Genomic DNA, 26,592 nt, shown 5'->3' with positions numbered 1-26,592 from the left:
GCATAATCACTATTGATGCAAGGCGGGGGTCAGGAATGAATAAACCCCCCCAATGGAAAACAGTCATTGCCTGTACTTAAAAATCTGTTCAAACTATGCAAACGATTACACTGAAAACAGCACTGCTCCAGCCCTTTTGTGGAAAGCAGTCAGTTCCACAAAGCCTGTTGGAACAAGATTCTTCTTCCTTGCCGGCGGGAAAGCAAGGAGGGTGACCATCTAACTTCTCTAGGGAGGGAGTTGCCTGGGAGCAGCCCGCCCCCCCCCCCCGAGAAGGCCCTCTCCTGAGTCCCTACCTGTTGATCCATTCCTTTTTTTAAAAAATCTCAAGAATGGGATTGTGCTCTCAGCGGCAGGCCTTCGCTTCTCAAAAACACTGAGCTCCGGTGAGGCTAGAATAGTGCAAAAGGCTACATAACCAAAAATAGAAACTGAGATAATTAAATGCTGAAAATGCGAGTATTTTTCTAAGGCCTGCACACACGCACAACATTTTGTTCCGGAATGCATGGAGTGCTCTGTGCATAGTCTGCGCAGAATTTAGATCTGTTGCATTTTTGTGGGGGTTTTTGGCCCCTGAAAAGCATTTATACATTTCATAAAATCTATACGCTGCTTGATTGCAGTTTTCCAAAAAGATAAAGGAATAAAATTACTAATAAGAGAGAAATAACCGCAATACAGTGGTACCTCTGGTTATGTACTTAATTCGTCCCGGAGGTCCGTTCTTAACCTGAAACTGTTCTTAACCTGAGGTACCACTTTAGCTAATGGGGCCACCGCTGCACGATTTCTGTTCTCATCCGAAAGCAAAGTTCTTAACCCGAGGTACTATTTCTGGGTTAGCGGAGTCTGTAACCTGAAGCGTCTGTAACCTGAAGCATCTGTAACCCAAGGAACCACTGTAATATATTTGTTGTTGTTGTTGTGGCCCCCCCTCCCCAAGTTAAAATAGCAATATTCTTAGTCGGATGAATGGTCCGCCCAGCTGATTCTTGTCTACACTGATTGGCGGCGGCAGCTGTCCAGTCTTTCAGGCAAGGCAAGCTTTCCATCTCTACCTGGGGAAACTGCTGGGGAGTGAACCTGGACCTTCTGCATGCAGGGCAGGTGCCCCCAGCCTGCGATGGACCTCGCAGCATGCAGCTTGGGGACAGGAAACCCCGTGCCTCACAGCCCATCTCCCAAAATCAAAACAGAAGCAATCTCTTTCCAGGTCACTGCGTCCTCCAACAGATCCTGCCCCCTTTGCAATTCCTCCTGACACACGTCGCCTCCGATCCGCTCCCCTTCCAAGGCAGACCCTCTGATCCTGTCTCTTGCAATAAGGCATTCCTTGCATGGTTCCTCAACATGTTCCTTTCCTTTGTCAACGCCCCCGTGGGCATCTGTGCAGCACCCCACTGGGGGAATGTCACATTTTTTTATCCGTTTGCCAAGATGACTCCTCTTATGGGTTAAAAAAAAGAGAGAGGATGCAATATACCCCGTGGAGCTGCCATCCCCAGAAATATGCCCCCAAAACACTTTACCTAAATCCGCCCTGCTGATAACTGGTTGCAGCGTCTTCTGAAGTCCAGAAACAGCAGCCCAGAAGGAATGCAAAGACATTCTCCCTCTTTATTAGTAGAGTGAAGAAGAGGCCCTGCCAGGAGAAGCCATTTAATTGGGTAGCTCAGCTCTTGCAAAGCTTTCAAGTGCAGCCACTGGCATATTCGGTGCAAGATAACCCACTTTCTCCGATAAGAAAAGCTGTGGGTTTGTTGACCTATAATGAATTATGGAAGATGTACCCATATACAGTGGTACCTCGGGTTACAGAAGCTTCAGGTTACAGATGCTTCAGGTGACAGACTCCGCTAACCCAGAAATAGTACCCCGGGTTAAGAACTTTGCTTCAGGATGAGAACAGAAATCGTGCGGCAGCAGCAGGAGGCCCCATTATTTAAAGTGGTGCTTCAAGTTAAGAACAGTTTCAGGTTAAGAACAGACCTCCAGAACGAATTAAATTCTTAACCCGAGGTACCACTGTATAGGACTTCTCTTACTTTGCATAATTTCTCATCAACATTTACTATGCTGCATGATGTATTATTCTCTTTCGGGTGGGACGTGGGTGGTGCTGTGGTCTAAACCACAGAGCCTCTTGGGCTTGCAGATCGGAAGGTCGGCAGTTCGAATCCCCGCGACGGAGTGAGCTCCTGTTGCTCAGTCCCTGCTCCTGCCAACCTAGCAGTTCAAAAGCACATCAAAATGCAAGTAGAAAAATAGGTACCACTCCAGCAGGAAGGTAAACGGCATTGCCATGCGCTCTGGTTTCCATCATGGTGTCCCGTTGTGCCCGAAGCGTTTTAGCCATGCTGGCCACATGACCCAGAAAGCTGTCTGTGGACAAACACCGGCTCCCTTGGCCTGAAAGCGAGAATAGTTGCCTTTGACTTGACTTGACTGTCCAGAGGTCCTTGACCCTTTACCTTTTTACCTCTCTTTCTGGTAATCGTAGGAAGTGTGAAGGTAAAGGGACCATTAGGTCCTGACCATTATTTGGTCCAGTCGTGGCCGACTCTGGGGTTGTGGTGTTCATCTTGCTTTACTGGCCGAGGGAGCCGGCGTACAGCTTCTGGGTCATGTGACCAGCAGGACTAAGCCGCTTCTGGCGAACCAGGGCAGCGCACGGAAACGCCGTTGACCTTCCCACTGGAGCGGTGCCTATTTATCTACTTGCACTTTGAGGTGCTTTCGAACTGCTAGGTTGGCAGGAGCAGGGACTGAGCAACGGGAGCTCACCCCGTCGCGGGGATTCGAACCGCCGACCTTCTGATCGGCAAGCCCTAGGCTCTGTGGTTTAGACCACAGCGTCACCCGCATCCCCTATGTAGGAAGGGTAGGACTGCCATATTTCAAAAAGTGAAAATCTGGACACAAATATTGTCTAGGTCATTTGCCAATACGTCTTCATTTTCCAAGACATTACAACAATTGCCGCCTGGACGCTGTTTCAGACTGCCGTATTCTAGCTCTGAATGAACGTATGGCAACCCTAAGGAAGGGGCACTGAAGCCATCCTTCTGGTTTCTGAGATATCACAAGCTTTTGTGCCATGCCCTTTGAAACATACCTTCAAATCGATAAGCGCCAGAAACACCCGCAATTTTAAAAACAGGCGCACACATTGTGTGGCTTCGTAGTTGCTGCAAAATCTCATCATTAATGCTGCGAAATGTCCATGATTGTTGTGTCCCTGCCTTTCCCCCTTGGAAACTGTCATTCTATACAGGGGACTAGGGATCTGCATCAATAGGAGTATTGCATCTAGAACAAGGGAAGTAATAGTGCCACTGTATTCTGCTCTGGTCAGACCTCACCTGGAGTACTGTGTCCAGTTCTGGGCACCACAGTTCAAGAAGGACACTGACAAACTGGAACGTGTCCAGAGGAGGGCAACCAAAATGGTCAAAGGCCTGGAAACGATGCCTTATGAGGAACGGCTAAGGGAGCTGGGCATGTTTAGCCTGGAGAAGAGGAGGTTAAGGGGTGATATGATAGCCATGTTCAAATATATAAAAGGATGTCACATAGAGGAGGGAGAAAGGTTGTTTTCTGCTGCTCCAGAGAAGCGGACACGGAGCAATGGCTCCAAACTACAAGAAAGAAGATTCCACCTAAACATTAGGAAGAACTTCCTGACAGTAAGAGCTGTTTGACAGTGGAATTTGCTGCCAAGGAGTGTGGTGGAGTCTCCTTCTTTGGAGGTCTTTAAGCAGAGGCTTGACAACCATATGTCAGGAGTGCTCTGATGCTTGGCAGGGGGTTGGACTCGATGGCCCTTGTGGTCTCTTCCAACTCTATGATTCTATGATTCTATGATCTCCATTACATCCCTACCCCCCCTTCAGAATATAGAGAGCTTGAACCCAAGACCCAGAGATAAAGAGAATGACAACACCTTTGCAAAACTAGTATCTTTGGGGTTCCTTGGGGTAGTGGATTGTCCCATCTTTTCCCCTTCCTTCCTGAGAGACCCACAGAAAGTTGATGGTTCTGTGGTTTTGTTTTCTTTTTTCCCCTCTAGGGGACAGGAAGCTCTTTGTGGGAATGTTGAACAAGCAGCAATCGGAAGAAGACATACTGCGCCTCTTTGAACCTTTTGGCGTCATTGACGAATGCACGGTGCTCAGAGGGCCGGACGGCAACAGCAAAGGTCAGTCTCTGGTCCTCTGTCCATCTAGGATGGGGGATGAATCTTTTGCTCCATGTGGGTTTCGAACCCACCACCCTAAGATTCAGAGTCTTGTGCTCTACTAGCTGAGCTGTCCCTTCAAGAACAGACTTGACCTCTTCTCGAAGGGAACAGTTGCTTGCAAATTCAGTCCGTTTTGAAACTGGTTTCACTCCCAAAGCACTCCGCAGAGAACTCTGGGAATTGGCTGTCCTCACGCTGCATTATTATTACCGTATTTTTCGCCCTATAGGACGCACTTTTTCCCCTCCAAAAATGAAGGGGAAATGTGTGTGCGTCCTATGGGGCGAATGCAGGCTTTCGCTGAAGCCTGGAGAGCGAGAGGGGTCGGTGCGCACCGACCCCTCACGCTCTCCAGGCTTCAGGAGAGCCGCAGAGCCAGCCCCACAAGGTCGGGGGACAGCGGGGAGGCGGAACGCCACCATCCCGCTGTCTCCCGATGTGGTTTGGAGGCTGACGGCGGGGAGACGCGTGCTTCTCCCGGCCGCCAGCCCCGCAAGCTCCAGGGACAGTGGGGAGGCGCAGCGCGTCCTCCCGCTGTCCCCGGACCTGATCTGCAGGCGGGCGGCGGGGAGAAGAGCACTTCTCCCTGCTGCCAGCCCCACAAGCGCCTGGGGGGGAAATAAATTTTTTTTTCTTTATTTCCCCCCAAAAAAACTTGGTGCATCCTATGGGCCGGTGCATCCTATGGGGCGAAAAATACGGTAATTATTATTATTATTACATTCTTTGAACTCGGGTGCCTCACAGCTCTCTCACGGGGGGAAACAATAGCAAAAAGGCATTCACCTTGAGGACTAGCCTCTTGCTTTTGCGTTTATGCCTTGCCAGGTTTGATTGGCGAGTTTTGGAGAGCCATTGTAATAAATAATCGGTGGCAGTGCTCTTATACCTTCAGCAAGGCTATCGGCTAATGTAAAAGAGGAGGGAAACACCTTCTTGATGTGCTGTGCAGGGTTGCATGTTATTATGGTGTGTGAAAAGAGTTGGGAACCTCGGGCTGGAGAACGCAATGTGGCCCCCAGGGCTCTCTGCCTGGCCCTCAAAACCACACCTTCCCGAGTATTTGAACTGTGATAATGACTCTTCCTTGACTCTCTCTCTCTCTATCTCTCTGTGTAAAAAACTTATAAGCTTTGTGTGGCTAGAAGGTCGTCTATGGCTCAGAAGTCATGCCATAAGCTTGCTTGTAGTGTGGAGTTGCTCCTGGGATGAATAGAGGCCATGGGAAATTAAGTAGGGAGGGGGGGCATGGGAATTTTGCACAAAGAGGGGTCCATGGGAAATTAAGTAGGGCGGAGAGCCATGGGAATTTTGCACAAAGAGGGGTCCATGGGAAATTAAGTAGGGGGGGGCCATGGGAATTTTGCACAAAGAGGGGTCCATGGGAAATTAAGTAGGGCGGAGAGCCATGGGAATTTTGCACAAAGAGGGGTCCATGGGAAATTAAGTAGGATGGGGAGCCATGGGAATTTTGCACAAAGAGGGGTCCATGGGAAATTAAGTAGGGTGGAGAGCCATGGGAATTTTGCACATAGAGGGGTCCATGGGAAATTAAGTAGGATGGGGAGCCATGGGAATTTTGCACAGAGAGGAGTCCATGGGAAATTAAGTAGGGAGGGGGGCCATGGGAATTTTGCACAAAGAGGGGTCCATGGGAAATTAAGTAGAGTGGGGAGCCATGGGAATTTTGCACAGAGAGGGGTCCATGGGAAATTAAGTCGGGTGGGGGGCCATGGGAATTTTGCACAGAGAGGGGTCCATGGGAAATTAAGTAGAGTGGGGAGCCATGGGAATTTTGCACAGAGAGGGGTCCATGGGAAATTAAGTAGAGTGGGGAGCCATGGGAATTTTGCACAGAGAGGGGTCCATGGGAAATTAAGTAGGGTGGGGAGTCATGGGGATTTTGCACTAAGAGGGGTCCATGGGAAATTAAGTAGAGTGGGGAGCCATGGGAATTTTGCACAGAGAGGGGTCCATGGGAAATTAAGTAGGGCGGGGAGCCATGGGAATTTTGCACAGAGAGGGGTCCATGCGAAATTAAGTAGGGAGGGGGGCCATGGGAATTTTGCACAAAGAGGGGTCCATGGGAAATTAAGTAGAGTGGGGAGCCATGGGAATTTTGCACAGAGAGGGGTCCATGGGAAATTAAGTAGGGCGGGGAGCCATGGGAATTTTGCACAAAGAGGGGTCCATGGGAAATTAAGTAGAGTGGGGAGCCATGGGAATTTTGCACAGAGAGGGGTCCATGCGAAATTAAGTAGGGTGGGGAGCCATGGGAATTTTGCACAAAGAGGGGTCCATGGGAAATTAAGTAGGGAGGGGGGCCATGGGAATTTTGCACAGAGAGGGGTCCATGGGATTCTTCCCTCCCATTTGAACAGGGCAATGCTCCATAAACTATACTTTCCTCCAGCTCTGTTCTCACTTGCAGCTTTCCTTTCTGTCCTCCTCTTCTGTCTCTCTCTGTCTCCTCTGATGCCCTCCAGGCTGTGCCTTTGTTAAATTCTCCTCTCACACGGAGGCCCAGGCAGCGATCCACGCCCTTCATGGCAGCCAAACTATGCCTGTGAGTAAGGTACCGTCAGAATTTGGGGTGGGTGGGTGGGTGGTCGGGTTCCTTTGGGGTGTGAGCCAGCGTCGCAACCGACCATTTGCCCAAAGCGAGTCGAAATCCTCCAGAGGGGAACAGCCGATGGGAAAATGAGTCACGATATGGCGGATCCGTGTGGGAGGTTTGTGGGGGTACCAGTGCTGCCCTATCCAAGGACTCAGCTATGCAGCTGCAAATAAAGCGTTTTAAGTGCAATGTACAAATGTAACACTAGGTGGCAACAGGGAGCTATGCAAAATTCAATTTATTTTTCAAAACGTTTTTTTTTTTTTTAAAGCGATTTTGCAGCGTTTTTTTTAAATATGTGTGTAGATTCCACCCAGATTAAAGTTTGGGCTGCTGCATGACATTGTGGTGGTGAAGGAGACCTAAGCAGACACAAGAGAAAAGAGCCCATCTGGGAGAAGGAAAACTCTGATCCACCCCCCCCCCCCGGTCTTACGGGACATGTTTGAGAGAAGAACAGATTCAGGAGCACATGCCCTCCACCATTTCTCCAATAAAAATAGGAATGTCCTATTCCATTATTATTATTATTATTATTATTATTATTATTATTATTACCACCACCTCCCATTAAGCACTTAAAAACTTCCCTATACAGGGTTGTCTTCTAAAGGCTTACTTACAGTGGGACTTGGGTGGCGCTGTGCAAGCACTGAGCCTCTTGGGCTTGCCGATTGGAAGGTTGGTGGTTCAAATCCCGGCGACGGAGTGAGCTCGCATTGCTCTGTTCCAGCTCCTGCCAACCTAGTAGCTGAAAATCACACCAGTGCAAGTAAATAAATAGGTACTGCTGTGGACGGGAGGGTAAACGGCGTATCCGTGCGCTCTGGTTTCCCGTTGCATCAGAAGCAGTTTAGTCCTGCTGGCCACATGACCCAGAAAGCTGTCTGTGGACCAACGCCGGCTCCCTTGGCCTGAAAGCAAGATGAGTGACACAACCCCATAGTTGCCTTTGACTGGACTTAACCATCCAGGGGTCCTTTACCTTTTACCTTTGTTTAGTCATTTAGTCATGTCCGCCTCTTCGTGACCCCCTGGACCAGAGCACGCCAGGCACTTCTGTCTTCCACTGCCCCCCCCCCCGCAGTTTGGTCAAACTCATGCTGGTAACCTCGAAAACACTGTCCCACCATCTCGTCCTCTGTCGTCCCCTTCTCCTTGTGCCCTCCATCTTTCCCAGCATCAGGGTCTTTTGCAGGGAGTCTTCTCTTCTCATGAGGTGGCCAAAGTCTTGGAGCCTCAGCTTCAGGATCTGTCCTTCCAGTGAGCACTCAGGGCTGATTTCCTTCAGAATGGAGAGGTTTGATCTTCTTGCAGTCCATGGGACTCTCAAGAGGCTCCTCCAGCACCAGAATTCAACCATTTACCTTTATAGTTACCGTATTTTTCGCTCTATAAGACGCACCAGACCGCAAGACGCACCTAGTTTTTGGAGGAGGAAAACAAGAAAAAAAATATTCTGAATCTCAGAAGCCAGGACAGCAAGAGGGATCTCTGCGCAGTGAAAGCAGCAATCCCTCTTGCTGTTCTGGCTTCTGGGATAGCTGTGTAGCCTGCATTCGCTCCATAAGACGCACACACATTTCCCCTTCCTTTTTAGGAGGGGAAAAAGTGAGTCTTATAGAGCAAAAAATACGGTACTTATCTCCTTGGCTCAGGGGTCGCATAACTCCATCCCCTCCAACATTTCTCCAATGAAAATAGGGACGTCCCAAGAAAAAGCGGCACCAAATCAGAAACCAAAGGTGGCTTCTGTAAATTCAGGACTGTCCCTGGAAAATAGGAACGCTTGTAAACTCTCCACAAAACCAGAGTGAAATCCCTAAGGCGGTTGGATGGTGCCTTGTATACCTCCTTCCAGAAACTCCTGCAGCCAAGCTAGTCCCAAGCGTCTTGCTCTGCTTTCCTTGGAACCATCACCGTGCGACCGAGATGGAGCTCTTGTCGTCTGGACAACCCAGGACCTCCAATGTGATGGTCTGGGACTCAGACTTGGACTCGGAGCCAGAGGAGTCTCAGTCCGCACCGGATCCTTCGCCTCAGGCGGCAGCTGAACCTAGTCTGGGGCCTGATCCTGAAGTGTCCCAGTCTGCACAGGTTCCCCTGCAACAAACACCAGCTGGGCCGAGTCAGGGGCCTGAGCCTGCCCTGGCTCCAGATGCGGGGATGTCCTCGTTGCCTCCAGCTGGGCCATCGCTTACAGCTGCTCCACTACCAGTTGGGTTGGGGAGGCTGAGGCGGCTTCTGGGTCTAGTAACCCACCGACGTCTCCCGAGCTGCAGAGACTGAGGTCTGAGAGAAGGAGAGACCTGAGTACTCGCAGGAGGAGTGCTCGCCTTCAGCCGAGACAGGGAGGTGAGTCGCTGGGGGATCAGGACCGGCCGTTACCCCGACAAAGATAAAAGGGTGTTGGATCCTGTCCCAGGTTGCGGGAGCAACATTGCTGTGTGCTAGATCCTGCACCTGCCCTTGCCTGGTGTCCTGCCTTGGCCCTGTCGGACTGACTCCCAGCAGAACCTTCTGATTCTGGACTGGTCCTGGACCACGTTTCACGGGTTATCCAGACACGCTGCCCAAGCTTGGTCCCTAGGGTGGTCGCTTCAGTGCTGCTAACACAGCGTTTGGACTACACACACACACACCTGTCCATAGGCACCCTCCATACACACACACACCTGTCCATACACACACACACACAATACACACACACACCTGTCCATAGGCACCTATAGGGCTCCCATCCGATGAAGGAGACCTCACTGTGCCAGGCTCCGCTTCCCCTTGGCCCTGCTTTTCTGGGGCTTATGGGAGTTGTAGTCCAGGCCGTGTCTGTCCTGGTCTCTCGCTTTGTAATAAAAGAACGTATTCAAAGGCCACAGGCAGTGTTTAGAGCAGCCTTTCTCAATCTCGATGCCGCGGGACCACAAGTCCCATCATCCCTGACCACTGGTCCTGATGGGAGTTGTATTGCAACAGCTCCTGGCGACCCAAGCTTGAGAAAGGCTGGGTTAGAGCATTGGACAAGGACCTGGGAAAGACCTGGGTTCAAACCCTCGCTCAGTGACCCTTGGGGGTAGATCACGGCCTCTCAGCCTAACCTACCTCACAGGGTCGTTGTGGAAATGAAATGAGGAAGGAGGGAGAAACCATTTCCTTGAAGCCCTTGCAGGAAACGGTGGGATGTACATGCAATAATTAAAAATAATCTGCATTACAGCCAGCTCCATCTTAGAGCTCCTCTCTTGCTCAGGGTGGGTGGTGGTTCCGAAATGCCTTTTTAAAGATGATGGCTGCCACCTACACTTATTGTGCTTAAAAATAAACTTTTTTCCAAGTTGCCTAATTAACCGGTACCATTTTTGTTTTTAAAGTTATTTAATCGAACCAATTCATCCACTAAATTTTGCTTTCCGAACTGTTATGGGTTTGGGATTATGTGGCCAATTTTGTGGTTGTGCTGGACCGCTGGGAGAGCCGAATTCGAATCCCCACGCAGCTCATAGGGATGACTAGTCGCAGCCTCTCACAACCCGAACCTACCTCTCAGGGTTGTTGTAAGGATAAAATGAGGCCGGGGAGAACAGTTTATCTCGCACTGAGTTCCTGGGAGGGAAGGTGGGATTAAGTAAACATTCACATTCATTTCGGCCTGGCGAGGCTCTCAGATGCTGCTCTGATCAGATTTTTATTCTGTCTCTTCCTTCTTTGGCTACCCTCAATTTCTTGACATCTCTCTCTTTCCAGGCAGGTTTTAACAGGGAGGGTTGGGGGGGAAGGAACCGTTAATGACTGTCAGTGGGGCTTTGTAGGGTTCGGGGCAGCTCTGACCAGATTGGCCACCGAGCTGCCCTTGCCGAAAACAAGACTCCAGTCCACATGATTTGGAATAAAGGGCTGATTTAAATAGGAACTGCCCTGTGCAGTGTTAAATTGCTGGTCCTCCCTGGCTGCTGTTGTCTGCACGGACTGGCAGCAGCTCTGCAGGGAGTCGTGCCCACTCCTCCTTGGCTCCCGCTGTGCTAGAGAGGAGTGGCAGGCAGGAGGAGGCTCCCCGCAGCCGATCTCAGGCCAGTGATGGAACCATAGAACTGCAGAGGTAGAGGGTACCCCAGGGTCATCTAGTCCAACCCCCCCGTAATGGTAGAGTCATGGCTAAAGAGTCTGATGCCTGTGCCTTTCCTCCTGCAAACTAGGGCGCTTCCTCCAGCCTGGTGGTGAAATTTGCCGACACGGACAAAGAGCGGACCCTCCGGCGCATGCAGCAGATGGTGGGGCAACTGGGGATTCTCACGCCTTCCTTTGCGCTGCCCTTCACCCCATACAGCACATATGCTCAGGCTGTGAGTATCTGCCTGGACATGAGGCAGCAGAGGGAGGGCTGGCGGGGTGTGAATTCAGGGTGTGTGTTTCTGCGTTCAGTAGGGCACCCGTCACGACACGGCCGTGAGAACGGAAGAAGAGCAACATGGGAAGGATTGTGGAATCGGGATATAAAATTTGCAGCATGTTATGCCAACCTAGCAGTTCGAAAGCACGTCATGTGCAAGTAGATAAATAGGTACAGCTCCAGCGGGAAGGTAAACGGCGTTTCTGTGCGCTGCTCTGGTTCGCCCGAAGCGGCTTAGTCATGCTGGCAACATGACCTGGAAGCTGTACGCCGGCTCCCTCGGCCAGTAAAGCGAGATGAGCGCCGCAACCCCAGAGTCGGCCACGACTGGACCTAATGGTCAGGGGTCCCTTCACCTTTACCTTTATGGTCTAAGACAATGGTTCTCAACCTGTTGGACTACAACTCCCATCATCCCTGAGCTCTGGCCTTGCTAGCTAGGGGGGATGGGAGTTGTAGTTCAACAACATCTGGGGACTCACAGGTTGAGAAAGGGTGGATGGGTAGGCAAACTAAGGCCCGGGGGTCGGATCAGGCCCAATCGCCCGTGGATGGTCCGGGAATCAGTGTGTTTTTACATAAGTAGAATGTGTCCTTTTATTTCAAATGCATCTCTGGGTTATTTGTGGGGCATAGGAATTCGTTCAAATATATATATATAGTCTGGCCCTCCACAAGGTCTGAGGGACAGTGGATTGACCCCCTGCTGAAAAAGTTTGTTGAGCCCTCGTCTAACAGCCAGTGTAGTGTAGTGGTTAAGAACGATGGACTCGTAATCTGGTGAACCGGGTTCGCGTCTCCGCTCCTCCACATGCAGCTGCTGGGTGACCTTGGGCCAGTCACACTTCTCTGACATCTCTCAGCCCCACTCACCTCACAGAGTGTTTGTTGTGGGGAAGGAAGGGAAAGGAGAATGTCAGCTGCTTTGGGACTCCTTCGGGTAGTGATAAAGCGGGATATGAAATCCAAACTCTTCTTCTTCTAAGAGAAAATGATATGAAAATGATATATCATTGGTATCTAACACCGAGTAAACTGTCAAAAATGTATAAATCTAAATCAAACAAATTTTGGAAAGCGAAGGAAGGTTCTTTTTATCATATGTGGTGGTCTTGTAGCTTACTGGGTTAAAGCTTACTAGGAAATGATATATAATGAATTGAAAAAGATGTTCAAAATAACTTTTATTAAAAACAAACAAATCCAGAAGCTTTTCTTTTGGGAATTATAGGGACAGCACTACCTAAGTTGTATAGAAATTTATTTATGTGCTCTACTACAGCGGCAAGAATTTTACTTGCCCCAAAATGGAAAGAAGCAGAAGTCCCAGCAAAGGAAGAACAGATACAAAAGCTTATGAAATATGCATAAACTTACCGGAAGAATAAGAAATCAAGATAACAAATTCTTTATAAAAGAATGGAAATGGTTTATTGAAAATTTGCAGATAAATTGTAAACAGATTAAAACATTGGCAGGATTATTGTAATAACCTGCAGTTTTATGAGTATAGACTTAAAGTAGATGAACGCATGAGCAAATTAAGTTAATCTGGATATGCAGAATATATGAAAGAATAAATTTAAGGAACTGCAGAAAGAGGAGAAGGAAGTGAAAGAAGCGCTGCAGCCTTCAGCTGTAGAGGCCTAGCCAAGCCATTGATAGATCTCTCTCTGTGGTATCGTTGCTGCGGATTGTTATTTGCACACTCTCAAGGCACGACGCAGGACGCGGGTGGCGCTGTGGGTTAAATCACAGAGCCTAGGATTTGCCGATCAGAAGGCCGGCGGTTCGAATCCCCGTGAAGGGGTGAGCTCCCGTTGCTTGGTCCCTGCTCCTGCCAACCCTGCAGTTCGAAAGTACGCCAAAGTGCAAGTAGATAAATACCGTATTTTTCGCCCCATAGGACACACTTTTTCCCCTCCAAAAATGAAGGGGAAATCTGGGTGCGTCCTAGGGGGCAAATGCAGGCTTTCGCTGAAGCTTGGAGAGCGAGAGGGGTCGGTGCGCACCGACCCCTCTCGCTCTCCAGGCTTCAGGAAGACATCCGCAGCCTAGGCAGCCCTGCAGGAAGTCCGGCAGGGCTGTCTAGGCTGCGGATAGCAGCCTGCTTCCCAGAGCGCCGGGCGCCCTGAAAGCAGAGCACCCGGCGCTTTGGGAGAGCATCCACAGCCTAGGCAGCCCTGTGGGAGTTCTCCGCAGGGCTCCCCACGCTGCATATAGTAGCCTGCCGCCCGGCGGACGGAGCGCCCTGGAGCAGAGAGCCCCGCGCGCCGGGCAGACATCCGCAGCGTGCGGAGCCCTGCAGGAGTTCCCCACAGGGCTCCCCTCGCTGCGGATAGCAGCCTGCCAAAAAAAGAAAAAGAAAAAAAAGAAAAATACGGTAGGTACTGCTCCGGCAGGAAGGTAAACGGCGTTTCCGTGCGCTGCTCTGGTTTGCCAGAAGCGGCTTAGTCCTGCTGGCCACATGACCTAGAAGCTGTACGCCGACTCGCTGAGCCAATAAAGCGAGATGAGCGCCGCAACCCCAGAGTCAGCCACGACTGGACCTAATGGTCAGGGGTCCCTTTACCTTTACTTTACTTTAAGGCACGACACCAACCAGGAAGTGGCACATAAAGGGGCAAAAACGGCACCCCAAAGGCGTGAAAATGGTGCAAAAACAGTGTCGTGCAATCCCAGGAGCCTTTGCACCGGCCTATGGAAAGTTTGAACAAGGAGGTTTAGAGGGAGCTATTTCAGTGGAGTTTTGGTTTTCTAAAGGGTTTACAGAGGTTTAGAGCAGGCTTCCTCAACCTCGGCCCTCCAGATCAGGCGTCCCCAAACTTGGCCCTCCAGCTGTTTTGGGACTACAGTTCCCATCATCCCTGACCACTGGTCCTGTTAGCTAGGGATGGTGGGAGTTGTAGTCCCAAAACAGCTGGAGGGCCGAGTTTGGGGATCCCTGCTCCAGATGTTTTTTTTTGCCTACAACTCCCATGATCCCTAGCTAGCAGGACCAGTGGTCAGGGATGATGGGAATTGTAGTCTCAAAACAGCTGGAGGGCCGAGGCTGAGGAAGCCTGGTTCAGATTTAGAGTGTGTTTGCAGGCTTTTTCAATGGTGTTTCCCAGTAGACACGACTTACACACTGGAGACTTGCCTTACACTTCACTTCACTTCACTTACACTTCACTTCACTTACACACTGGAGACTTCCCTACATTTTTCTTTTCTTTTCTCAGCTGATGCAGCAGCAGACCGTTCTCTCGGCATCTCATGGAAGCTTCGTCAGCCCGAGCCTCACCTTCTCCCCCTGCCACATCCAGCAAATCGGCACCGTCAGCCTAAATGGCTTGCCAGCCACTCCTGTTGCACAAACCTCAGGTGCGTATCCATGGGGTATCCATATAGAGTCCTTACATGGGTTCCCTATAGGTAGGAGAAAATAACAGAGGCCAACCAGAGAATATTGAGAAGCAAAGCAGCTAGGAAGCCTGATCTTTATTAAAACTGTTGCAACAGGGTGCTCCCCTCACATGCAGGAAAGAGAGAGGGCCGCAAACAAATGTGTGCCTGCCCTTATATCGACATTTTAAATTTCCCACCCTGGAGCTCAAGACCACCCCTCCATTCATCATACATACATCACAGAAGGGGTGTAGCCCAAGACCACCCCCCTCACAAACATCATATCTACATCACAGAAAAGGCGGTCTACAACAGAAATTTGAGTGTGTTGTTGTTTTTCCTGTCTGCCAGGTTTTCTGATCATGCCTTATCCGATTGCCTTTCCTGGTAGTCTGACCATTCCTTTTGAAATGGTGATTACTTAATTCCTGAGACAATGGGAATGTTCCCTCACCCCCCCCCTCCTTGCAGAGAAACATTTGGTCAGCTTGGGAGTCAAAATGGTTTCAGGGAGTCAAAATAGTTTCAAGGACGTCTTCCTGTGCTTCTCCAGACATTGGTACATTTATGAACATTTATTATATACAGTGGTGCCCCGCAAGACGAACGCCTCGCAAGACGGAAAACCCGCTAGACGAAAGGGTTTTCCGTTTTGGAGGCGCTTCGCAAAACGAATTTCCTATGGGCTTGCTTCGCAAGACGAAAATGTCTTGTGAGTTCCTGCGGGTTTTTCCCCCTTCCCCCCTTTTCCTAAGCCGCTAAGCCGCTTATCAGCTGATCCGCTGATAAGCCGCTTAACAGCTGATCGCTAAAAGCCGCTAAACCGCTAATAGTGCTAATCCGCTAAGCTGTCAATGGGCTTGCTTCGCAAGACGAAAAAACCGCTAGACGAAGAGCCTCACGGAACGGATTAATTTCGTCTTGCGAGGCACCACTGTATATGACCTTAAAATTCCATTACAGTACGCTGCTCCCCTCCCTCAGCCCCAGCTGCCTAATGATAGGGCTGGCCTAATGATAGAATCATAGAATCATAGAGTTGGAAGAGACCACAAGGGCCATCGAATCCAACCCCCTGCCAAGCAGGAAACACCATCAGAGCACTCCTGACATATGGTTGTCAAGCCTCTGCTTAAAGACCTCCAAAGAAGGAGACTCCACCACACTCCTTGGCAGCAAATTCCACTGTCAAACAGCTCTTACTGTCAGGAAGTTCTTCCAAATGTTTAGGTGGAATCTTCTTTCTTGTAGTTTGGAACCATTGCTCCGTGTCCACTTCTCTGGAGCAGCAGAAAACAACCTTTCTCCCTCCTCTATGTGACATCCTTTTACATATTTGAACATGGCTATCATATCACCCCTTAACCTCCTCTTCTCCAGGCTAAACATGCCCAGCTCCCTTAGCCGTTCCTCGTAAGGCATCGTTTCCAGGCCTTTGACCATTTTGGTTGCCCTCCTCTGGACACGTTCCAGTTTGTCAGTGTCCTTCTTGAACTGTGGTGCCCAGAACTGGACACAGTACTCCAGGTGAGGTCTGACCAGAGCAGATGCAAGCCAAATCTAGTAGGTTTGTACTTCTCCACTATATGACCAGCACTGACTTAGATCCAACAAACTTTAATATTTGAGGCGTTCCCAAAGTAAAGGAAGGATTGGACTCTGATGATAAAATACACACAGAGGCTTGAACCAGCAAGACTCTGGGAGGAGTGCATATAATAATAATTCCTGCCCACCCCTCGGCCCAGGTCGTTTTATGCACAAAAGAACTTTTTACACAGTGTACATAAGAACCAATCAGATTTCCTCTGAGCATTTCAAAAAACCTCATGTGGGGACAAAGTCAAACTACAAAAAGCTAATTTAAGCATGCATACTTCTGGGGGTAATTAAAACAGGACTAAAAAGGAGGAATGCATTCCGCAAACCCGGATGTCATAAACAAGCAATAAAGGAAGGAAGGATGGGTAGTATTTACCATATTCTTGTGAACCCTCTTCCTGGCCCTAAGATAATAATAATAATAATAATAATAATAATAATAATAATAATAATTTATTATTTATACCCCGCCCATCTGGCTGGGCCTCCCCAGCCACTCTGGGCGGCTTCCATAGAAACCAAAAAGACACTAAAATATCACAGTTTAAAAACTTCCCTGAACAGGGCTGCCTTAAGATGTCTTCTGAATGTCAGGTAGTTGTTTATCGCTTTGACATCTGCTGGAAGGGTGTTCCACAGGGCGGGCTCCACTACCGAGAAGGCCCTCTGCCTGGTTCCCTGTAGCTTTGCTTCTCGCAATGAGGGAACTGCCAGAAGGCCCTCTGCACTGGACCTCAGCATCCGAGCAGAATGATGGGGGTGGAGACGCTCCTTCATGTATCTAAAGATTAAACTACATCCAAGCTAACTATCATCTTTATGACCCAGGATGCCTGATGCAGCAACTGGCAACTGGGCTGCGTACGTGACTTGTGAAGGGAGAGAAATGGATAGTAGAGGAAATGGCCAGAGATGCAGAGGCTTGTGGGATTTGATCAGAAATTATTGTCAATGAATCGAACCCAGTCAACGCCATTCTTTCATAGCGGACACAATGGCTTGATGCATATTTTATAATTCCTCATAGTATCCCAACACTCTGGATATTTGCACTCCTACATTACAGTGGTACCTCGGGTTAAGTACTTAATTCGTTCCGGAGCTCCGTTCTTAACCTGAGACTGTTCTTAACCTGAAGCACCACTTTAGCTAATGGGGCCTCCTGCTGCTGCCGTGCCGCCGGAGCCAGATTTCTGTTCTTATCCTGAAGCAAAGTTCTTAACCTGAAGCACTATTTCTGGGTTAGCGGAGTGTGTAACCTGAAGCGTATGTAACCTGAAGTGTATGTCACCCGAGGTACCACTGTATTTTCCACAATCCAGATGGAGGCGGATTGCCGGTTAATTTTATATTTTCTGCCATGCGTGGTAGAGAATGCAGGACTTCAGACAGGCAAATGTTCTGACCTGGTACAAGGCAGCTCCTCTCCCTTTTTCTCTCCCTGGAGAGCTAGTTTGGTGGGAAGAGTATCTGTTTTTGCATGCAGATAGTCCCAGGTTTGATTCCTGACGGCCCCGGTTGAAAAGCATGCGCGAAAGATGCCGCTTAGTGTAGACACTAGACGACCAAACACCTGGTGTAAGGATGTTTCTAAGGGGGAAAGGCACATCTGTATGCACGGAGGGGCAGGCTCCAATGCTGTCCCCAGAGCTGTTAAAAGGGTTCAATATGGGCATGTCTTTAAGTTAACATCTTACATTAAAAACCTGACAGTACCAAACTATCGAAGGCTTTTCACCAAAGCCAGACTAAACGTCTTTCCTTCTGCAGTGTTGAGAGGAGTACCCTACCAGGACAGACTTTGCTTGTGTGCTCAAGACATCGATCCCATAAAACATATTTTGTTGCACTGTGCAAAATATGAGCAAGCCAGGGCTGAACTGATACTACCCTTGCTGGTACCTTTCCCGGGAAAATCAGAGGCTCACTATGTCAGGTTCCTATTGGAAGACCGGACAAATGCTAGAACATTAGCAGTGGCCAAGTTTTTATCGGTGGTTGCAAGAACCAATGATCCCTATATTCTGAACAAAATGCTTGTTTAACCTGGAGGTAGGCTGTCTGAATTGTGTATTGCTTTGTAACGATTTGTTGGGTCTCTGGACCGTAATAAAGATTGTTGTTGTTGTTAAAAGGAAAGTTACACCCACCCGCTTTTCTGTCTCTGCAGGGTTACACTCGCCTCCTCTCTTGGGCACGACTGCCATCCCGGGACTGGTGGCCCCCATCACCAACAGCTTCGCAGGAGTGGTCCCCATTCCTAGCAACCATCCCACCTTGGAGGCCGTTTATACGAATGGGCTTCTTCCCTACACAGGTAGGAAAAGGGAAAGGTGGGGTGTGGGAAACAGGCACAGAGAGGAGGATACGGATGGGCAGCCTATGCTCCTCCCAGATGATGGTGGACTCCAACTCTCATCTCTCCCGACTACCATCTTCAGTAAACCTGCTCATTCTAGTCCTCAAGGTTCTGAGTTGGTTGCTGGCTGTTTCGTTCTGATGTCTGTTTTGAGCAATGGTTCAAAATGCTGTTGCGACTCCCAATTTCCACTCCCAACTCCAATTCATTATTATTTTTTGGCTCGTTCACATTTTAGGACTTCCCTTCTTCTCAACAGGTCTGTTACTTTAGAAAAATAAAATAAGATCTCTCCTCTTTTAGCCCAGAACCCATCGGTAGCAGAGACTATGCACCCAACCTTCACCGGAGTCCAGCAGTATGCAGGTACTGTGTGCATGAGAGTGGAACTTGACCTGGGGAATACACACATTTTTTTCTAAGGCTGGCAGAAGTGTTATAGATTATATCCTAATTTCAAGATTTGCGTATGGCATTGATCAGGGCCAGAGGGGACAGCAAGGATGAAGGGCAGTTTCAAAATATGTAGAACGACTCACCTTAAGCTCACTGCTTTTGAAAACTTACAGAATTACAGTGGTACCTTGGTTTGCATATGTCTTGGTTTGCATACGTTTTGGATTACGAACATGTCAAACCCGGAAGTGTGTGTCCCAGTTTGCAACCTTTTTTTGGATTACAACTTTTCAGGGGACTGCCATCGGAACAGGGGAGGGAGGCAGGGGGATACAGGGAGCGTCTGACGCTTCTGAGGAGCAGCTCCTCGTCCAGCAGTGGGGAAAACCACATCTCCAGTGGAGAAGAGAAGGAAGGGGGCAGCCAAGCAAAGGGAGGGCTCAAAGATGCTGCTGAGAGCCCAAGCGCCTCACCTAGCCCGGCTGGCCAGGAGGCACACATGCCGTTTCCATCGCCCAGCTTTTGCAGAGGGGTGAAACGTAAGGAGGGGAGGCAGAGATTTGGCTGAGGCTCCAGTACTTTGGCCACCTCATGAGAAGAGAAGACTCCCTGGAGAAGACCCTGATGCTGGGAAAGATGGAGGGCACAAGGAGAAGGGGACGACAGAGGACGAGATGGTGGGACAGTGTTTTCGAGGTTACCAGCATGAGTCTGACCAAGCTGCGGGGGGCAGTGGAGGACAGGAGTGCCTGGCGTTCTCTGGTCCATGGGGTCACAAAGAGTCGGACACGACTAAACGACTAAACAACAACAACAACAACAAAAGTTCTTATGCTGGGGGAGGGGGGAACCGGAAGGGGCCACTCCCGGAATCTGAAAGTGACTAAGACGGACATGAACTTTGTGGTTATGCTCTATAAATAGTTTGCACAATAAAACCTGTAAAAGACAGGTCGGAGTCCTGCCTGGTTACTCACGAGCAACCACCATCAGCACCTGACACAACCCCCCCTTTTTTTTTATTACGAACAATTTTTTGGGGGGAGGCCCCATTGGCGAAAGCGCACCTTGGGTTACAACCTGTTTTGGTTTTGTCAGGGAACTGCCATCAGCTCAGAGGCGAGAGGTGGAAGGGCAGCTGGGTTACAGCGGAGGAGGGAAGCCCCGCCTTCAGTGGGGAAGGGGTGCAGGGTTCAGAGGATGCAAGGGAGAGCCACAGCACCAAGCATGAACAAAGCACGGGGGGGGGCGGAGGCAGGTCCCCCTTTAGCCACGCCCTCTCTGCGCAGTAGGTTTACGCGCAGAGAGGGGAGGCGTCGGCTGGGGGTCATGAGACTACTCTGCTGGGGAAAGTTTAAGGACCACCCACTCTCAGATTCTGCTAGTGACTGAGCAAGACATGGAATTGAGACGTTCTGCACTGTAAATGTTTTTGCACCAATAATAAAGCATTTGAAGAGACCAGTGGGGGTCTTGCCCATTCGCTCTCGAGGCAATAACAGGTTTACAAACGGACCTCCGGAACGGATTATGCTTGTAAAGCAAAGTACCACTGTACTTAGAATAGAATTGTAGAGCTGGAAGGGATCACGAATATCATCTGGTCCAACCCCCTGCAATCTTTTGCTCAAACCCAAAACCCTGAGATTAAGAGTTTCATGTTTTAAAACCGATACACATACAGTAGAGTTTGACTCAGTTCTTAAACTAGTAGCCCACCTGAATGCAGACAAAGTCAATTGTGTGTGAAGTATATAAGATTGCAGAGCTATATGGACTTTCCATGAGCAAAATGGACACAGATAGATATTTGTATTGCGGTGACCTGAAATTCTAACTTGAATCTATATGTTAGTAGCTTTATTTGTTGGTTTTTCCTTTCCTTAATTTGATTATTTTATTTGTTTGTGTGTTTTTTTAAAATGCAAACTGTATATAGTACCAGGCTGAATTTATTGACGGCCTTTTGCTCTGATTTGAGGCATTTCACATTTTTATTTCCGGTCAACGAAATTTGAAGAAAGAAAAATATGTTTTGAAAAACCATGAAAAATAATCAAATGAATGCTCTGTCTCTCCTCTTTCCCCGCCCAGCTGTCTACCCAGCCACCTCCATCACCCCGGTCGCTCAGCCCATCCCTCAGCCCCTTCCAATAATCCAGCAGCAGCAACGAGAAGGTAAATCGTCTTCTGCTGATGGGAGGGCATAGTTTTGTAGCCTTATTAGACTTTACCGATTGGTAGGGTGAGCGTTGCTCCCAGAACAGGGAGGAAGGAGTCAAATGACACTGAGGTTTGTTCAGAGAAAGAGTTTATTCTGCTCTCCGGATAGCAGAAGGCACTGCGTGAATCGGTTCACAGCAAGCACAATAACAAGAGAAATTGCATACAATATATATATCCTCCAGGCACCCTCTTCCCCCCTTCCCCAGGAATCCAGACACGTAAGCTCATACACGTAAGTTGACAGCACAGATGTTCCTGCTCCTGTACTCTTGACCATAAAAGGGTGTTCCTGTTCCTGTAATCCTTATCTTGGGGTAAGAAGGTCACCAACTCTAAGAACACTCCTGGCGCCGTTCCTGTGGGGCTGAGAAGGTCTGTGCGTCATTGTGGTCAGGATGTAAGATAAGACCCAGATGTGTCATCCCTGCTCCACTTTGGAACTGGCAAGGCCATTCATTAGGCGTCATGGACTGATAAAGGAAAGAGCTTTGTTTATACAGCTGTGTTTTTGTTATACATTTGCTCAAGAGCTCAAGTTAAGGGTTTTTAGCTAATGCACCCTTGGAGAAGGAAAAGTGGGATTTGGGGGCCCGTTTCAGATTGTCTGCACAGTCAGGTTTTTAGATTTGGGAAACCCATTCCCTCAGTTTGGTGGAAATTGCTTGCAGAAGGACCACTTGGATTCCATCATCATCATCATCATCATCATCATCATCATATCTTTATTGTCATTGCCCCCTCTCAGTGGCCAGAGGTTTTCCCACCCCCCACTTAGTGGGATACAAGCCAAATAATGCAACAGGCTCATAGTCACACAAGGGTGTTTCATTGCTGAATGGGGGGATTTGAACCCAAGGCTTCCCTGCTCCTAGTCTGATGCTCTAACCACTATGCCATGCTGCCTCTTTAACCGCAGGCCCCGAAGGATGCAACCTTTTCATCTACCACCTCCCTCAGGAGTTTGGCGACAATGAACTCATGCAGATGTTCCTTCCCTTTGGGAACATCATCTCCTCCAAAGTTTTCATGGACCGCGCAACAAACCAGAGCAAATGTTTCGGTGAGCGATCGAGGGAGGGAGGGAAAAGGCGCAGGTACAGGACAGGCAATTTGAAGCCCCCGGTTTGGAGAGGTCCTTTGCAATCTCCTTTTGTTTTAACAAGCCTGAGTGTTTTAGTCTCGTCAGCAAACCTGACCCAGAAAAACAATCTCTCAAAGGACCTGTTGATGGCATTTTACCATTGTACTGTGGAGAGTGTATTAACTTATGGTCTGTGTGTGTCGTTTGGGGAGTTGCACGGTCAGGGGGAAAAACAATGCTGTCCAGGGTTGTAAAGACTGCGGAGAGAATAACTGGGTGCGCTCTTCCCACCTTGGATCAAATCTATGCTTCCAGGTGCCATAAGAAAGCTGCAGAGATAGCGCAGGACAGTGCGCAGCCCGGAAATGATCTCTTTCAGCTTCTGCCTTCTGGAAGAAGGTCCAGGGTTATAAAGACTAGGACTAGCCACATGAGAAACAGTTTCTATCCAAATGCGATTTTGGTTTTAAACACAGTGTAAGGTAGTCTCCATGGGAGTATATTGTATTTAATTATGGGGTATCAGAGTTTTTAGGGGGCTAACCAGGCTGGGATAGCTGGCTTGTTGGTTTTTGAATGTCTGGTGTAGATTTTTCCAATTTCGTTGTTCTGTATGGGGCAATGACAATAAAGATTATCGTATCGCATCATGTTGTATCTTTGTCTCCCCCTTTTATTCAGGCTTTGTGAGTTTCGACAACCCATCCAGTGCCCAGACAGCCATTCAGGCTATGAATGGGTTCCAGATCGGGATGAAAAGATTGAAGGTGCAATTGAAGCGGCCTAAGGACGCCAGCCACCCCTACTGAACTGTGCGTCTCTGCGATGGAAACTGCAGTCCCGCAGTACGTAAATGCCAGAATGTCACGGAGTCCGGAAAGCTCCAGCAAAAGGGCAACCAAAGCGATACAAGGGACTGAAAGAACTCCCCTCAGAGGAAAAATTGCAGCATTTGGGCATGGCTTCCTCTGAGAATAGTGGGCATTCTCTCTCTCTTTCTCAACCGCCAGCCATGGGGCACCTCCAGGGCTTTCGACCCCTTGGATCTGAACCAGGGCTGGACGAACCAATAAGCAAAATAAATACCGTATTTTTTGCTCTATAAGACTCACTTTTTCCCTCCTAAAAAGGAAGGGGGAATGTGTGTGCGTCTTATGGAGCGAATGCAGGCTGCGCAGCTATCCCAGAAGCCAGAACAACAAGAGGAATTGCTGCTTTCACTGCGTAACGATCCCTCTTGCTGTTCTGGCTTCTGAGATTCAGAATATATTTTTTTCTTGTTTTCCTCCTCCAAAAACGAGGTGCGTCTTGTGGTCTGGTGCGTCTTATAGAGCGAAAAATACAGTACATGCTTAGGGCATCTAGGGAAGTACCTCAAAAAATATTCCTTTTCCGGATTTTTAACATTAATGCTCACCAATTGCTTGGCTGAGCATTCATGTTCTCTGTTGGAATCTATCCAAAAACCCCAATATGACAACCATGCAACAAGAGTTGTTCCGCCTGGCCTTTGGCTTGGAATCAACTTGATCCCCTCCCCCTCTTTCCTTTTTCCTTTCTCCTTCTGAGATGGAACTCCTATCTGGGGACTTCCCTGGCTTTTTTCTGGCCCACCTAGGACCAGTCTGGATAGTTGGCCTTGGTGAAGATTTGACGTTTTCATCCCCCAAAAGTTTTTGATTGGAGTTTCTGCTGAAATGAGGCTGCATTTTAATCTTGTATTTAATCTTGTTTTTAAGTTGTATTTTAATCAATTGTTTTTACCTGGTGTTAGCTGCCCTGAGCCCGGTCTTGGCTGAGGAGGGCAGGGTATAAATAAAATTTATTATTATTATTAAGGCAGGCTGGGGGCCTGATCTCCACTAGGTATAGACGCCAGATTAGTTTTGAGGATCTGATCAAAGGCTTTTAGAAAAAGGAGGAGGGGAAAGAAAAATTCGAATAAAGTAAAAGGTAAAGGTACCCCTGCCCGTACGGGCCAGTCTTGACAGACTCTAGGGTTGTGCGCTCATCTCACTCTAGAGGCCGGGAGCCAGCGCTGTCCGCAGACACTTCCGGGTCACGTTCGAATAAAGTGGAAGTATACAAAAATAAGCATCACCTTCCATCTTACCATAGGCTTCATTTCATTCTGAAAAAATAAAATTTCACTTCACCGTTTATTATTATTTTATATTTTGAATTATATATGCATGGGGCACGAAAATATTTTAAGTTCTTGCAGCCTCTAACGGTTTCGATCCCTGATCTGATCTGAACGTGCACGCCCCCCCCCCCCATGCACAATGCGATCATGCTGTATTTTACCATATTGGGGGGGGGGGGACGACAGGTGTGTGACTTTGGCAACCTTGCAGTCCAACCTCTCTCTCTCTCTCTCTCTTCTTCTCCTTTAGGTGAAGTTAAGCATCCCCTCTTCCAGTTGATTTCGTTCTTTCGTTTTAAAGAAGGGATCCCCCCCCCCGAACAATTCCCCACCTTCCTTGGGCGGAGTGGGGGGCAGGGGGAAGCCGACGACAACAAACAAACCCAGCCAACATCCAGCAACAACGACAACACCTTTCACAACGGCCTCCTGAAAGGATTCACAGGGTGTTAATATGAGGGGGAATTCAGCACCACGGACAGCTGCCCCCAGTTAGCCAATGGACCAACCTGAAGAACTTGGTTGCATCGTTTTAACAGCTGGCTTTCTAATTTAAACCGTGTTGTGTATATAAATAGAAGAGAGAGAAAGAGAAATATATATATATATATAAGGATATATAAATATATATTACAGCAACTCTATTTTTTTTAAAACGTTCGAAAGAGGAAGAGAAAAAGAAAAACCACAGGACCAAATTTTTCTTCCTTTCTACGGCGGGTGAGTCGATGCGAGACGACAGATAGTGCCTGATCCTCGAATGGCGTCGGAAAGGGCCTGGGTCTTTCCCCCCCTCCCCCCCAAGAGCTCTGCTGGGTGCAAAAGGAGAAGCTGTTTTTGCCTTGGCATCCGGGACGGAGTGCGGACGAAGGGCCAGGGGAAGGGATGCTGGGGCGCGTCTTTGAAGAAGGCTCCGCGGATGAGGGCAGGTAGAAGAAGTGCCTTCGCGGCGGCATTTTCGTGGCTGCGCCGAAACGGAAAGAGGAAAGAGCGCAGCGGGGCGAGGGGGGGAGGCTCTCCTCCTTGCCCCCTTCCTCAACAGCCAAATATTCCTGATCAAATGGAGGGCTAACTGTTTAAAAAAAAGAAGAAGCAAGGAAAAGGAAAGGAACCTATTGATAAGGGTTACAACACTGCCTCCAGCAACAGACTTGAATTTTATTTTATTTTTTACTGTTCTGCAGATAGCCGATGTTTCCAGCGTGTATGAGTGTGTGTGTGTGTGTGTGTGTGTGTGAACTTGCTAACCCAAGAAGATGCAAGCAAAATATTATTGCAGAAGAGTTCTCTCTTCAGGGGAACAAATCAAACAGTATGCAACTGATACACGTGTCTCTCTGTGTATGTGTGTATGTGTGTGTGTGTGTGTGTGTGTGTGTAGATATACATATATATATATGCATTGCAGAGGGTTATTCCTACATTGAACTATTCAGCTCTATGATTCTGTATACACAACACAGCTTAGAGACTTTGCACAGCCCAAAGGCATGGCTGATTCTTGGAAACAGAGATCTGGAACGCCAGCCCCCCCTCCTCCCCACCCAATAGCACACTGCCTTTCCAGACCCTCTTCCCACTTCCCATTCTATCTGCATTCAACCATTCCAATCCCCCCCCCCAAAAAAAAATCTGTTGTGCATTGATTGATCAGACCAATACCTCATCTGCCCAGTGGACTGTTTCTGACAGTGTCCAGCCTAAGAGCACTCACAAGCAGCAGGGCATGAAAAGACTTGCTTACACACACACACACAACTCCCTTTGGTTGCTGAAAGGTACACTGCCCCTGTCTTTGGAGGTTCTTTTTCCCCCAAATTTCCAAATTTTCAAAAAAAAATTTAAACAAACAAACAAACAAATAGACAAACGAACATAAATCTCAACCTTTTTTAAACCAAACTCAGAAACATTGTTAAGTGACTTCCTCGTATCCCCCTGGTTGAATTTCAGTGTACAGGAGAAACTTGAAAAATTAGAATACCGTGGAAAAGTTCCTTTATTTCACTAATTCAACTTCAAAAGTGAAACTAATATATGAGATCGACTCATGACATGCAAAGCGAGATATGTCAAGCCTTGATTTGTTATCATTGCGATGATCATGGCGTACAGCTGATGAAAACCCCAAATTAACAATCTCAG

General features: G+C 48.5%; 1 protein-coding gene across 2 annotated transcripts in view; it reads left to right on the top strand.

Moving 5' to 3' along the window:
• Positions 1-26,262, top strand: part of CELF5 (CUGBP Elav-like family member 5) — an 84,413-nt gene extending 58,151 nt beyond the window's left edge. For both annotated transcript variants that reach the window (XM_079960748.1, XM_079960749.1), the window contains exons 4-13: positions 4,073-4,201; positions 6,730-6,809; positions 11,054-11,200; positions 14,472-14,613; positions 18,410-18,556; positions 18,902-18,964; positions 21,089-21,172; positions 22,137-22,280; positions 22,983-23,146; positions 24,698-26,262. In XM_079960748.1, the coding sequence (XP_079816874.1) occupies positions 4,073-4,201; positions 6,730-6,809; positions 11,054-11,200; positions 14,472-14,613; positions 18,410-18,556; positions 18,902-18,964; positions 21,089-21,172; positions 22,137-22,280; positions 22,983-23,110 (1,064 nt within the window). In that variant the 3' untranslated portion in view covers positions 23,111-23,146; positions 24,698-26,262. The remainder of the gene's footprint in view (positions 1-4,072; positions 4,202-6,729; positions 6,810-11,053; positions 11,201-14,471; positions 14,614-18,409; positions 18,557-18,901; positions 18,965-21,088; positions 21,173-22,136; positions 22,281-22,982; positions 23,147-24,697) is intronic.
• Positions 26,263-26,592: the final 330 nt, after the last annotated feature.

The sequence above is a fragment of the Podarcis cretensis genome (genome assembly GCF_951804945.1).
Source record: "Podarcis cretensis genome assembly, chromosome: 18".
Lineage (NCBI taxonomy): Eukaryota > Metazoa > Chordata > Lepidosauria > Squamata > Lacertidae > Podarcis > Podarcis cretensis.
Note: the sequence above shows the minus strand (reverse complement) of the source record. Positions and strands in the feature narration are given on the sequence as shown.